This window comes from Malania oleifera, chromosome 1 (assembly GCF_029873635.1).
Source record: "Malania oleifera isolate guangnan ecotype guangnan chromosome 1, ASM2987363v1, whole genome shotgun sequence".
In the NCBI taxonomy this organism is placed as follows: domain Eukaryota; kingdom Viridiplantae; phylum Streptophyta; class Magnoliopsida; order Santalales; family Ximeniaceae; genus Malania; species Malania oleifera.
Window position 1 is genome coordinate 91,997,557 of NC_080417.1, and position 15,576 is coordinate 92,013,132.

The 15,576-nt window shown below is 35.8% G+C and overlaps 1 protein-coding gene across 2 annotated transcripts; it reads right to left on the minus strand.

The window, feature by feature from the left end:
* Positions 1 to 896: 896 nt before the first annotated feature.
* Positions 897 to 6,226, minus strand: LOC131165096 (GDSL esterase/lipase At5g03610-like). Of its 2 annotated transcripts, none has more exons than XM_058122788.1 (5): positions 5,439 to 6,226; positions 5,105 to 5,341; positions 4,174 to 4,445; positions 1,480 to 1,777; positions 897 to 1,236 (listed from the first exon to the last, which is right to left on the minus strand). In XM_058122788.1, the coding sequence occupies exons 1-5, from the start codon at positions 5,491 to 5,493 to the stop codon at positions 1,025 to 1,027; spliced, it is 1,074 nt and encodes a 357-aa protein (XP_057978771.1). In that variant the 5' UTR covers positions 5,494 to 6,226; the 3' UTR covers positions 897 to 1,024. The 2 variants fall into 2 exon arrangements, with proteins under 2 accessions (XP_057978771.1, XP_057978778.1); XM_058122795.1 differs by having other exon boundaries at positions 1,480 to 1,774; positions 5,439 to 6,169.
* Between the last annotated feature and the right edge of the window lie 9,350 nt (positions 6,227 to 15,576).

Consider the following 15,576-nt stretch of genomic DNA (forward strand, 5'->3'; position numbering starts at 1 on the left):
AGAACTCGAGATGTACTCTGAGATATCTCTTCGATACTTATGTTGGGGATAGAAGAAAGTGAGAATAAAATAGAAACATAGTGAAAATTGGGTGGTCGTCCTTTAGCTCCCTCTAAATCACTTTCTATAGATAAGACATTTTTTGATATTCAATGTTAGGTGTTTTTAATTCTTAAGGAGTTATATGATCTTAAAAGGTTATGTTCTTTTCTTTTCTTTTTTCTCATTTAGTTAGGAGTTACACTTTTTACTTCTCCTCAATTAGACTACATATTTTTATGTCAAAGTGCCTCCCTTATTGTAGATATTGTTTTATTCCCCTTTCATTCTAACTTAGACATTAGAGATCTCATTGTCAAAGATGCTTTCGGAGTGATTTTATTGTGCAGGTTGCTAACGAACTAACTGATCTCATCCACTAGAGAAGTTCACGTGTTGATTGCCGAATCACCGGAAGTAAGGTGGAGATTAAAAGCAATATAATTAGTTGTTGTGGAGCTAAATTGCATATATCAAACTATTAAATCTATATTTACATATGAGAAAATGTGGATTCATCTCATCGTGTCATGAACACATGCCTATTGTTCATTTTGGGATATACTGCAATCTTGCTTTACCAAATTACTGGGTACCAAAATAAAAAAGTCCATGCATAATTGCATATTAATTATTATTACTTAGAATAAATTTCTTCCCTTCTGTTACATCTTACATTATTTGTAGGGATCTACAAAATTAAAAATTAAAAGGGATGCACACATGAATGGAAAGGAAAGGGAAAAAAAAAAAAAACAAAACAAAACTAACATAACATAAATCAACAAGCAATCAATAAATAAAAGAAGGTGTCGACCTCTTTTAGTGAAAAATAAATAAAAAAAAAATTAAAAAAAAATCAACAAGCAAGCAACTGAATTCAACTCCAAAACAAACTATCAGAGATACACAGAAAAAGTTAAGAAAATAATTAACACAATTATTTAGGGAGGAGGGGGGAATGCAACTAAAAGTTAAAACAACACTAGTAAAGTTGGTCAAGAGTGGCTTGCAAAGCTGAGTACACAGCAGTCCATCCCTGCTGCGTGGGGTGCACCGAGTCCCAAAAGAAGGCAGATTTTGGGTCACTGCACACTGTGTACATCTTTTTCCCCTTGTCATCAACATTCCCACAGAAATACTGTGGGTTTATGCCCATGCAGCATGGCTTCAATGGATTCTCAAGCTCCCAATTCTCTGCGCACGCCAAGTTAATTGGCTCATGTTAGCCCTTTAATGTATGAGCTGAATGGGTTTTATGCATCATTAATATTTGATTTCTATCGGGAGAGCTTTGCGCATTAAGCTGCCCATGGCCTTCAGCATTACTCTCTCTTTTTTTTTTTTATCATATAAAAAAAGAAAATTTTCACTTTTGATAGTTTCCTTCTATATATCCAAATGGAACTCAAGAAAAGAGCGGAGAGAGTTAATAATTACCTTTGTTTTTAAGGACGGACATGAAGGAGGAGTAGAGGTCGAGGAGGAGGAATGGAGAGTCCTTGGAGTGGAGGTTGAGCTTGGAGACAGCCTGCTGCAGCAAGAGGTTGTGATAATCAACAGCCATGTTCTGGGTTGCATTACAGGATTTGTAGGAGGAGGCGATGGTGCTTCGAGGGAGGCATCCCAGAGGCTGCAGACCTGTTACCACCACCTTCTTCACTCCCATCTCATGGATGCGCTGTAGGTTCTTCCCTAGTTGATCCACCACTTTTGGAATGAAGGCTAGCATTCCCTGCTGTAGATATTAATTAGCAGAAAACAACGAACCGCAATTTCAGCATGATAAAATATTAATCACAAACTTTGGTGTCCTAGAAATAAATGAGTTAAATTGCACATTTTAAATTATATATCACTGCCTCTTTTAAAAAATAAAAATTGATTGTTTAGTACTTTTTTCTAGGAGTTGAAATCTACATAAATTGGTCGGGTTACCTTGTAGGAACCTACTGCAAGAACCTCTACTATAACTATTGGTACATAGGAGTGAAATATATTCAAACATAATCAAATCAAATTTATCACTTCATTTTATCATACTCTTTATTCAAATTAAATACTACATAATTAAGTTTCTAATTAAATATAGGTCACGTGAAAAATGGATCCTAAAACATTTAAGCTGACAGTTGACCCAATATTTGCTCTTCTTGTTGGGTGACTAAAATTATTACAATTTTCTTGGGGGTACCAAAAAAATATATCATATTTTTCGTGGAATGTGACTATTTTAAATTAAGAAATCAACTACTGCAAGAAATCAACTACTGCAAGCACCATAGATAATAATAAACCATGAAAATGACAGTTTAATGACCAAAGTCATATGAAATCTTATAAGCTTTTAAGCAAGATCTTACAATCCATTTTTAAAGTGCGGTGGGTAGCAGAACGCTAAGTTAAACATATAAATAATAAACTCACAGAATATTGAAGATAACTTTGACACATTAAAATTTGATCAAGCAACCCACTTGTACAAGTAAGCATTAAACACTGACAGAAAAAAAAAATGAAAAAAAAAGCAAACACACCTAGAAAACGAAGACACGCTAAGCCTATAGAATTAACAAAGCATATAAAACAATAGTGCATGTTAAATATTAGATCTAATATTCAAAGGTTGTCAAAGTGAAGGGGAGTGAAATAAGCAACTGTGGCTGAACTTCAGTTTCACTTCAGGCAAAGAAGGGGGTAAAAAAAGACACTGCACGAATTGAGAAAGCTATTTTGGAATAAAGGGCGGATGGGTGAATCCCAATCATGCATGAGAAGGGAAACCAGAGCATCCCAATCACTCTTGGCTTGACAGAAAGGCTGCCCCACTCTGCCTGTTTCGCCCATTATAAGGGATAATAAACCAAAACAAAGGGAATTCGGTTGTCGACTGACACCAAAGGGTTGCACATTTTTTTGTATTGATGAAACTATCATGCTCTAATTTTTGTATTAATGCAAGTTTAATTGTCATTACTTTGGATAGGATTCAAACAAGGATTAGTTTGAGTGAATCCCCGTCTTTTACCGACGAAAGTGAAAAAGAGTACTTATTACTTTTGCCCTCAACACCTCGTCATTTTTCTAGTACAGTTGCCCTCAACTTTTGTAGCTTTGTTCACAGTGGCATTACAACACCTTGTCATTTTTCTACAGTGTACTCTTCTTGATATGTACACGTGATCCACAAATAATTTATAGGGTCGACTTTGTTCAATTTCATAGGTAGGGGTACCTTCATACAAACGTACCACTAATTTATACCCTATTATGAAGAAAAAAAAAACAATAATTGGTCAAAAAAGGTTTTTTCTTTTTAAATAATAATAATTTACACTGTCACGTTTCGTTCGTGATTGGAATTAAAATGATTTTTTAAGTGATATATCAACTTTCTATATTAAAAAATCAAATTTAAATCTTAAGTGGAGCAAAAAGAGGTGTAGCATAAGATATGAATATTTTCTATTGTGGCATCCACAATATGGTCCTCTACTAGATAAAATAGAATTCTTTTGCTATGCACATGAAGATGTAAAATTAAAATCTATGTTTTTTTTCGAATTAGATAATATTTGTTTCTAAATTTAATTTGTCTCACCATCGGTTCTTGATTTTTACGATTGGTTTAATTTTGTGATTAGTTTTAATTAAAAAATTTGAACAGAATTTTACACGAACAATTTTAATTAACTTGCACTAATAATTCTCAAACTATCGATATAGTTGCAATAAATTTTAGAAGGTGAGGGCCAACATGAAACTTAGCAAATAATTTAGGGATTAATAGTGTACTAATTGTGGAGTTGCATTTAATTAAAATTGGCAATGGGACCAAATTTTAAACTGTTTTGAAAATTTGGCAGACAAATTGAAGTTAGGGGTGAATGTTCATGGTTAATGGTTTGGGCATGTATTAATAAATAAACTCTTCCTATTTTTCTAAAGTTAATAAAATCCTAAAGCCATTTTTCAAAAAGGATAATAATAATAACAATAATAATAATAAAATGCACCCACGCGTGATCCCAAGAGGCCAAAAATCCACGGTGGAAAATGTGCCACGTGGACGCAAAACTACAGCCGCCCTTCGGATGAGCTGACTGCCGCTGTAAGGTGGGGCAGAGAGCATACCTGAGAGGAGCCATTTGCGGCGAGGAAGGCACCGTAGTCGTTGCCGGCGAGGGTGACGAGGGCCACCGAGGATTTGAGGTCGGAGGCCGCGAAGAACGAGTCTCCGATGAGTTGCTGCAGAAAATCGATCTGGGTCGTCATGTTCGGGTCCAAAACCAGCGTGTCGAAAACACCTGTCCCCCCATACGCGAAGTTCATCCCGTATTTCAACCTTTCTCCCCCGTATTTTCTCCATTTGTATGGTATCGGTGATTTTATCCCCACAAATTTAGCTGTCCATTTTTCCAGTCCACGGGTTAGAAATCACCGTATAGAAATACTTGCAGATTTAAGTGATTAAGATTGTGGCAGGGGAAAGCTGAAAAGACACCAAATCAAGTTTCACTTTAAGATTTTTCAGATTAAAATCTTTTAAAAAATTAGAATGGAATATGAGAAGAGGAGTTTTCGAATGGCATTTTAGAAGCCATGCACTGAGAAATTTTGGGTTAAAGTGATGATTAGAAACAGAGATATATCATAATAGAGAAAGTAAGAATAAAGATAAAGGCTCGCAGGGTGCTTCTCTGACGGGATGGAAAGATCAGATTAAATAAAAAAAGAAAGAAAGAAAGCGACTCAGCAATAATAGATTTTTACTAGTAAAAAGAAAAAGGAATGCATCTACAGAGAAAAAAAGAAGAAGAAGAAGGGATGCCCAACTAGGAATTATCATTACTATACAGCAAAAAGGGGAAGTGAGCAGGAACCCCACCCATTACTGAACTTATATAACTAAAGCAAACCCACTTCGTCTCATCACCCATAAAGAGATGAGTCATAGAGCTAGCAAAGACAACCACAAAGGAACACAACTGAATTTAAAAGTAGGAAACAAAAAATCGGTGAGAGCATATACTATATTATATGATATTATATAATGCATGCATACCAAGGTAATCAGTGAGGACACGGCCATCGGAGAATCGGCCGGCGGGTTTGCCGGGGAATGTGATTCCGTAGGGAACCTTCCAAGAGTTGGCCAAAGATTTGGCGTTGTTCCCCGTATCGGCGTAGGAATCTCCGAAAACAAAAAGCTTCGTCGGGCGAAAGTTGTAGAGATGGTGCCGGTGATGGTGGTGGTGGTGGTGGTGGTGATGATCATGAGATGAACCTTCTACTCCAACCCCTTAATTCATCACAAAGATAAATCATATCAGAGAATTAAAACAGAGGAAAAATCAAAAAAATGCAAGAGCAGCCTGCATGCTTGCTCTTCATCAAACCTGCAAGCAGAGCAAAACAGAGGATGGAACAGAGGAGGAGTGCCGGTGCTTCCATGATAGGGGAAAGACAAGCGCGCAGCTTCAGGACTACTTAGCATACGCAAGATGGAGACCGTACCGATTGTGGATGGATGGATTTTGTGCAACTTTTTATAGTGGCAATCAATCAAACCCTGGCTGGGGTCACCCCTCACTTTTTATATTTATTTTTATTTTCCGGAAAACAATATGATATCATTGGCCGGTGAGATGGGCAAATCAGCACTAGCGTGAACCTAGCTAGGCCTCTCAGGGTCAAAATTATTGTGCTCCTCCCGACTGGAGATTTGGTAAGAGCCTGGAGGCTTAAATTAATTAAATAGAATTTTTGTAACATGCGATTGCAGCAGTCGCTTTAAAAAGCATTATGTGTTCCAAAATATTTTTCAGAAAAATGCTTTGGGATGGCGGAAGAGAATTGGTAATCATCCTACGAGGCAGAGGCAGTCTCTTCTGACCGGAGCCGTCTGGTTTTCAATGGAAGAAACGCTTATTTTATTTTGAACAGTGCTGGATTTTGAAGGAAGAATTGGAGCAAGCGGTAAAGGAAGATGTTGCGAGAATATTAGAAGTCAGAAGGTGTTAAAAAAAAAAAAAAATGATCTGTCACGGTGAGCATGGAATAGATTATTTAAAGAGCGTGAAGGCAAACAGAGGAAGATCGGTTTTCAAAAGAAGATTGTGGAGTAGATGAAGGAAGCATTGGCTGGAATTGGAGAAACTTATGCGCATGACAAGAGGTTAAAAACTAAAAAGGAATGCTTCCAAAATGTATAAATGTTTCCATATAATTGCTAAAAAACAAGAAAAAGAATAGAATTAGTCTTTATATTTTTACATGTCCCTTACAAAATTTCTTTGAAGAACAATACATGCTCAATAGTGAAGAATGGTGCAAGTCCTTTTGGGCACGTTTATAAATCTTTTTAAGAATAAATTTGGACATGTTTAATTATGGAAATATGTTTCTTTTTTTCAATTTTTTTTAGATTTTCTTCCCATGAAAGATGTTGTTTGACTAAAGAGTTTTAATTTGAGAAAATAAAAAAATAATAATAATAATAATGAGGAAAATTATTTTTCACTAAATATTCTCTCTAGTGAAATACCATTATTTTTTTTAAAAAAAAATTAGTAAATTAAAAATCAAGAAAAGTAAAATATTAATCATATGTAAAAAAATTATTTTCTTTTTAACTTTCCTTATCGAAAAACTAGACTCCTTTTTGTTCTTTCCTTAATCAGTTTCAAGTTCCAAACGGACCATAAGGTTTAGTTTGGACCAAAGATTTTGTTGGGAAAGAAAAGTAAAGACAAATAAGAAAAAAATTCATTTTCCCTTATATTTTTCTCTATATATCGAATACCATTAAAAAAAAAATTCTAATATGATTACTGTAGTGAAAAAACTCCTTTTCAAACAATGCACAGCGGAATAAAATGTTATATAAAAGGATCACATATATACTTGCAACAATATTAATGGTGACATTTAGAATTATTTCATAACCATAATAATATAAAGAAAGTAAATGTAAAAGCAACTATACCAGGAATTATGTGGTTCGGCAAGCCTACATCCACGAGAGCAATCAGTAAAAGATTTCACTATGAAAATCAAAGATACACACTCAATGATCTTCTCTTATTCTCTCACCCCTCTCTTGCTTTCTTGCTTGTCAAAATATGCCTAGAAGAACATATATAACAAGCCCTCAGAGACTTCCCTCCGAATCCCCATCCGTCACACCGTTTACGTTCAAAATTCAAATATTTTATAATAGCCCAGAAGCACTTGTCGACGAGAATAGGCCACTCGTCGATGAGACAAAGAAGACCCCTCGTCGACTAGTCTATCCACTTGTTGATGAGTCTTTGCTACTGCCCTGCACCAAGAACACATCCATATGTTTTTCTCCCTTTGTTTATAAACCTCCAAAGTATAAAAGTCACACCATAAACAACAATCTCCACCTTGGTGATTATATGCCCCTCAAGAGAAACCGAAAAACATATTTGACTACTCCACCTTGAACTCAAAATGCTTGGTTGGGACCGTCTCCTTTCTAACACTTGGAGACATGCACCAAGTCTAAGAAATACTGTTTGAACTTGCTGATGGCAGTTTTAGCTTCTACCATCAACCCCAATATAGTTGTAGATGTAACACTTGAAGATTTCACCCTAGACTTCCAACAAGACCTTTTCAAAACAAAAAAAACACAAAAAATGTTGCAAATCTTGTATCACCAAAGCCCCCTGTATATTCTTCAACAAAACTAACAATTGACGGTCCACCCTGTTGCCTACTTAAACACCCCATTATATAATCATAAGAGACCTTTGACATATCCCATACATCACAGCCCGTCCTTGGGTACCGAACGGTTGACATTCCATATTGATTCTCCATAGAACCCCTTTAAGACAACAAACAGAGTCTCCCTACGATTCCATCCATAAAGTCACCCTGAGATAACACCAATCTCCCTATAGCCCTATTCACAAAACCATCCTGAGATAACACCAATCTCTCTGCAGTTTTGTTCATGCGAATCAGTAAACCAAGACCTATCTTGGTCGTACCCAACACATTCATGTCAAAACCTTTCAACAAAGTTCCCAATTGATTAGCCTTACTCGAAGCCTTTCTAGCCAATAACATGTCATTCACACACAACATATACATCACTCCACAACATCCTACCCTCTTCCAAACTGGAAGCCTCACCAACTCACCTGAGTAGTGATCTAATAGGGCATATGAGCCCATTGTGATCCTACTGGTCTCTCGAACTGGAAAACCCCCTGTAATATGAACTATGTCATCTCTGCACTGAGTTTGTTACTCCACCTGCATCACATGCTCATTTATACCGTAATACTGTTGACTCGAGATAGAACTCCTCCCATTTCTACTTTGAGTCCCTACACCTGAATAACATGATTTCCACTACTGTAATTTTCTGACATTTGTTTCTCTTCCTTTACCTGAGTACGCTGTCCCATGACTCTATCACCAAAAGTCATGTCCTCGATCACCGTCCTTTGTTTGCTATAGGATCACCCAACTTGCACTCACCTTTCTTATACCCCAGAAAAGTGTATCGTCCGAACATAACACCAAGCCTAGACCCTCCGTCACTAGAATAGTGTACCAATAGACATCCACTCGCAATCGAGTAGTCTATAGCAAAATTTGCCCACAATTCACTTGCAACTTTCCTATCTAGCAATACCTTTGGCGATCAGTCATATGAGAAACGCGTCATACTCACTAAATTTACCAAGAAGTACCTTACAACCTTTGCATATAACCTGCCCTACTCACATTACTCTTTGAACAAAACCAGCGTACTTAGCTCTAATGTTTGACTTGAGAATCTCTCTACCGGTGTGGTTCTCCACCTCAGCCACTGCATGAAGTACACCAAGACCCTTTGTGATAAACACATAAAATACATATGTCTATCCTATGATGCTATCATCATTGGTTCCCAAATATCTGAATACATGTAGTCACCCATATCGTCGACGAGTCTTTGCTGTTGCCCTGCACCAAGAACATATCCATATGTTTTTCTCCCTTTGTTTATAAACCCCCAAAGTACAAGAGCCACACCATAAACAACAATTACATATTAAGAAAAATCAAATGTTAAGGATGTGTAAAATTAAAATGTTGTTAATTGATTTGGTATATATTTTTATTTTTTTTTCACTTCCTTAATAACTAAACATGAAAAAGTGAACCCTTTCTACTTTCTTTCCCTTTTTTCCAATATTTTTCAAGTTCTAAGTTGGCCGCAAAAAAATTAAAAGAAAATAAAAAATGAATATGTTTTTTATTATATTTTTCTACCTCAAAATACCTATAAAAATGAAAAACTTATAATATAATAAAAAATACAAAAAAATAATTTAATAATGTATAAGATCAAAAATTTATTTATTTGTTTATTTTTGTAAAAAAAAATCTATTTTATTACCAAAAAGGATAGGTCGCAGTTTTATATAATTAGTTTACACAAATTATATACATTTTATTTTCTTTCTCAGTTTCTTTAGTTACTAAATATGAAAAAGTTATTTTTTTTCTATTTTTTTCCATGTTTATATTTTTAATTTTTAAACTGGGCATAAAAGAACAAAAATATCACATTATTTTTAATTTTACAATATTTGTATAAAAAAAATAACAAAAACATGTTTGTCAACAGAAACATTGGGTAAATCAGTGTGGGTCCCACACCAATTTATCTAGTCTGATCTTTCCATGTTGGTCGTGTCATTACGATTTTAATATTTGGATTAAAGGTTTTGTTTGAGAAAAAAAAAAGGCAAGAAAATGAAACTAAGAAGAAAATTCATCTTTTGAGAAACTATGAGGTCCATTTACACCATGACAAATATGATTATAAATGTCTAATACAGTTAAAATATATACATGTACTAAAATCATATCAGTCCTAGTGGATACACCCTGTATCCAAGTATTTTGTCTTATTTTTCATTATAAATGAAATTACTAAAATTTAAATTCAATAAAAATAAACGTTATTGATGCAAAAAAATTGTTCATGATTTGGAACACATATTATTTATTTAATAACCAAACACGAAAAAATATATTGGTTTAAATTTTCCTTATTTTTGTTGGTAATACTTTTAAAGTTTAAAGTATCGCCTAAATATATTGCATAAATATTGTCATAACGTCCCGAAAAAGGGTCCGAACTGACGAGGAATAATAATATTGAAATTTGATTGAGTCACAACTAACCTATTTTTTACCTAGGTGGGGTTATATCACCTAATTACTACTTGTTGATTGGTCTTCTAGACTAATCTTAGGTTAAGGAATCAGTATTCTTGATTTGCTTTTACCAGAGTTGGGATCGGGAGTTCAGTTATATGAGTGGAAGATATCTATACCCCTTACACATCTGTTCTATGAACGGTACCTAATTAGTCATGAATTATCCCTAAATTGAATTTAATGGTCCTTGATTAACTCCTTTAAAATAAACAAATAATTAAATAAAAATTTTAAGGAAAAAAATGAAAAAAAAAAAAGCAATAAAGTGCGATTTAAGAATGTCTAATAAGTCCTCCGAACGAGGGGATTTTTTTAGATAACTCTCTTAGAACTAATATAAGTGAGGTCTGAAATACCTCTTTACCCTTTGTTAAATTATTGGGATGCACACAGACAAAAATCAAGTAAAATCATAAAATTTTAAGCAAAAGAGTTCTTTAGAACATTCCCAGATTTTTCCAAAATTTTATAGAAATTTTTTGAATTTTTCTAACATTTTAAAATTTTCTAAGAGTTTTAAAGACTTTTCCACATTTTTTTGGTATTTTATTTTCCATTTTTTAAATTTATTTGAGTCAAAATAGCTCAAATATTTCTGTTTATTTTTCTTGATTTTTTAAATTATTTCTTTTCCTCTTATGGTTTTACAAGTACTCAATTAAGTTAAACTGGAAAACCATTCAGACCTTAGCCAATAATAATATTGCTCTTCTTTAGTAAAATGGAGATCTTATATGGAGGTTTGCAAATTGAATGATTTTTTATAAAAAAAATTGGAAAAGGAGAAAATTTGAAGCAAATCAAGCTTATTGGTGTTTGAAGAGATTTGGTTCATTAACTTAAGAATTCCAAGCTTTATTTAAGAAATTAGCAAATCTCATAACATTCGAGCGACCAAAGGGTGAAGGTCAGTTGACCGAACCCATAGTAAACTGGGTCGCTGAGAGTATTAAGTGTTTCAGGCGATTGAACGTACTAAAGATAATCAAACAAATGCTTCGGTCGATCGAACAATTCATCTAGCTGACCGAACCTGTACTGCATTAATAAATTGGGTGCGCTAGGTGATTCGGGTGACTGAACTCCACCTTTGGTCTACCAAACTGCAAGTATTTAAGATCTAAAACTCACGAAAAACCCTAATTTTTGCCTCTTCAGTTCCCCAAATGTTATTCGTCTCTCACCCGAATGTGTGTCTCTACTTATTCGAACCCTCTACACTTTTAATTCTCTTCTAAAACTCAGATCTAAACTCCTATTTCACTTCATAGTCTCATATTTCATCTCCAACTTCATGATTTTTTTGCACTTAAACTCCAAAATCATGCCCAAAAACAAGAGTGTTGCACAAAAAACTCCCTTATCAGGTCAAGATGACACTGAGTTTATCCATCGTTTGCTTTTGATTCCAGGAGTTAAGAAAATATACAATGAGCATCTTCGATCTTTGGAACCTATACTAGGTAAGATTCTTGACATTCCATTAAGGCAAGAACATTTTTCAAATATTCTTTGTAGGTTCTCTGATTTAGGTTGGGATAGGTTTGTAACTTATTAACCCCAAGGGAGTATCCAAATCTAGTATGCCTCTTCTATACTACACAAATCATGTCCAAAACCTTTATGCTTACTCCCAGCAACATTGTTGCAAGGTTCAATCTTTGCTCTGGTGACTTTGAGTGTCCTAGAGTTGGACCTAGTCAGAAAATGGAGCACGATTTTGCCCCCAAGCCTTTTTGCCTCTTGTTTTAACTGAGCCAAGCAATGATTTTGGACATTCCCCATTATACAAAAATCTGACTCTTGAAGCCAAAATAATACACCTACTCATCATATATAACATCCTTCCTAGAATAGGATCTAGGGATCACGTTTTCACCTGGACTATTTTGTGATGTGGCATTTATATATTAGAAGATGTTTGGATCTTCCCTCTCTCATCATCAAGTGGATGATCGTCAAAGAGGAAACCCGTCAAGTCATTCTTCCTTATAGAGGGGCTCTAAACCTCATTTCTGAACATCTTGGCCTTACTTGTCTTTCCACCTTATTTGCTAAATGAAAACCATCCGATAAATTATCATCTACCATTGTTAATCAAATGGGCTATGAGTTGGCTGGTGTATTTGGTTGGATCCCTAAAAGCTGTCAACCTACGCGTGATGATGTGAATGTACGCATGGAGGAGGAACGTGAATATGCACATAGGGATTATCCACACCATGAAGAGCCATTTGCTCAAGCTGGTCTAGCTACTGCTCCTTCTGATTATGCCTCTATCTTAGGAACTTTTCATGATCTTCGTCAGTATATGGACTTTAGATTTGACACTATGCAGTGAGATATTCACTCCAACTTCAGTTCCTTCAATCAACACCTCACAAGGATTGAAAGCAACTGACCTACTCGAAAAATGAGCAGCTCGAAAGCTATCCCAAGTATAGGAGTTCTGTCGTGTATTATTAAGCCCAAGGGCTAGATCGTCTCCTCAGGGAATGCGTTTAATCTCAAAATTTACGTTCGTCCAATCGAAAACAAAACAGTATTAAACTTGGTTTAGATTCAGGATTTTCAAGATTGTGGAGACTTAAATAAAAACACAAATTAAAGTCCTAATACTAACATGCATGGAACTAAAGAGTAAGAATGGAAACTCTAAACTACTCAAGGAAACATCAAAACACGCGTTGACGAAAAATGGTAACATTGATCATGGAATTAAAGCACATAATGAAAACTCAATCACACACACACACACACACACACACACACACACAAAATGAACCTTTAACAAGAAGGACCTCGAATTAAAACTAAATTATTAATGAATTAAACGAAAACAAAACACGATAAAAACACAAACTTTAATAAAAACCGACCCTAAACTAAATCAAGCTTCGAAAAATAAAAATTAAATCTTGAAAAGATGACTAGCCTAATTTCTTTGAACCAAAACACTTTTTTTTTTATTCTTTTATATATATATTTTTAGAATTACCGAATTTACGGAAATAAACCACTCCACCGCTAAATTACGTGAAAAACAAAACAAAACGAAAAAAAATTAAATAGCTACTACAATAAGAATAAAACATTAAATTTCAGATTTTTTTTAAGTAACATTAACAAATCAAAACATCAGTATTACTAAATAAAGAAATAAGAGAGAGAGAGAGAGAGAGAGAGAGAGAGAGAGAGAGAGAGAGAGAGAGAGAGAGAGAGCTCGGCCATGGCAGCAGATGCAACTGCTGTTGATGGTACAAAGATGTCTGGCTGTGCAGGAAAACTCTCGGGCCTGCTGGCATAGTGGCCGGAAGCTGGTGTGGTTTGGCTGTTGGAGGGAATTGCCGCAAGCTAAAGGAGGGCTCGGGACTACTGTTCCTGCTCGGAGGTGGCTGGTGCAGTGGAGGATGGTTGGGCTGCTATGGCTGAAGCAGAGCACACAGCTGCTGGTACACGGCTGCAACAGGGGGTTGTGGCTGGGTTCTGGTGGCTCACGGATGCAGCAGGTTTCCTAGGCTGCCGTGGAACTGGTGTGGAAGCTGGCTGAGGAGAGGCTACTCTGGAACTGTTGCTGATAAGGAGCTGTGGGTGGCTATGGTTGGTTGCAGAACAAAAGAATAGAGAGGGGAAGAGAGGAGAGCTAAACAGAGGGCTGAGAAAAGAGAAGAACAGAGTGAGAAGAGAAGAAAAAGCAGAGGAACTTTTGGAAGAGAGCAGAGGGAGAGAAGGGCTAAGGAAGAGAGAAGGGAAAGAAGAGGAAAGAGAAGAGGAAGAAGAAGAAGAAGAGGAAGAGGAAGAGAAGGGTGCGCAGGGGTCCGGCGGAAAGGAGAAGAAGAAAAGATTAAATAAGGGGAGGAGGAGGACAGCCCTAATGATCCAATCGCCAGACCCGACCTGGCTGCATGGCCGGGTCAAATCAAAGCCCATTTAATATATATTCTTTCTTTTTTTTCTTTTTCATTTTTTTGTTCTCTGTTCACCACAAATCTGACTCTTCTGGAGCTGGTTTCTTGCAAAATGCAAAACACAAAAGTTGTAGATAATCCTTTCCTATTTCTCTAAAAATTTGAATTGTCATGATCGGAGTTCGGACGGAAAAGTTATGCATGAAATACGAACAGGTGTCGGTTTTGGTTCCTAGGAATTTTCCCGCGACAAAAAAATTACCAAAACTTCATAAATAGTGCAATAAAGTTCAAGAATGATGATTTTGGCACTTTATTAAAATATTGGACAATTTTAGACATTTAATTAAAAATATAAACTGTAAAGCCCGGGTTAAGATGTCAAATTACGCAGTTTTGATGCGTAATCACACCCCCCAACTAACGTTTTGCTAGTCTCTAGCAAATAACGTGAATGAATCTCAGGGTGGTACCTACAACTACATACTCCAGTAATCATGAAATAAATGCACATGCAACATAATTATACCACTTCATATACAAGAATATAACTGAATTTCACACAAGCTTGTTCATATTCAATGCACATGACTCCAAAGCATGTCACACATGCTAGTTTCATCGTTTATATGTGATTTGAGAGCAATATACTCACATGAAGTTAATCAGTGGCACATTCAGAGTTAATGCAATCATATAAGTTCGAGTATAAACAGGTAAACTCTCGAGGTGTGTGTGATGTGTGTGACTCAGTACACCTAAGACGCCAGTGGACACCTACAGAACGGTCGCTTTGACTCGGCCTACCTGATATATCCTCAAGAACACTCAAAGAAAATGGGTTCACTCATCATATGTGAGGACGAGTGTCGCGATCAAACATCTCACATATTAAAGGGAACAACGCTAAGTATATGGAGTGGACTAATCTGGAAAGGATTTAGCCTATCTACGAGGTGTCGGGTCCTTCACCCTAGCATCTTCTCACCTACTCGCCATATCCAACTGAGACCATCCTAGATCAACTCATTCGCAAACTTGTGGTGAATGCATCTGAGGCATTAATCACTTGAAGAATCTTCATACGCGAAAAATATGTGTCGTGTCATTATTCTTTGTGATATGTATTTGGGCCGGCATTGACATTTCATTTCATGCGCATGTGTATTGCTTATTCTTTTTTCTACTCATTCTTTATTTTCTGTCTTTTCTTGAGCAATAAGGACAATCATAACACTTCTTTTGTAATCTTCATACCATCAATGGGAATTGAGCTCGAATAGGAGTTCATGAATTAAGTCTATCTCTAGGGGTGGCTCAGCCTTCACATTTTGAGTAGGCTACAAGACCTAGGTTTCTATCTCCCCACTAG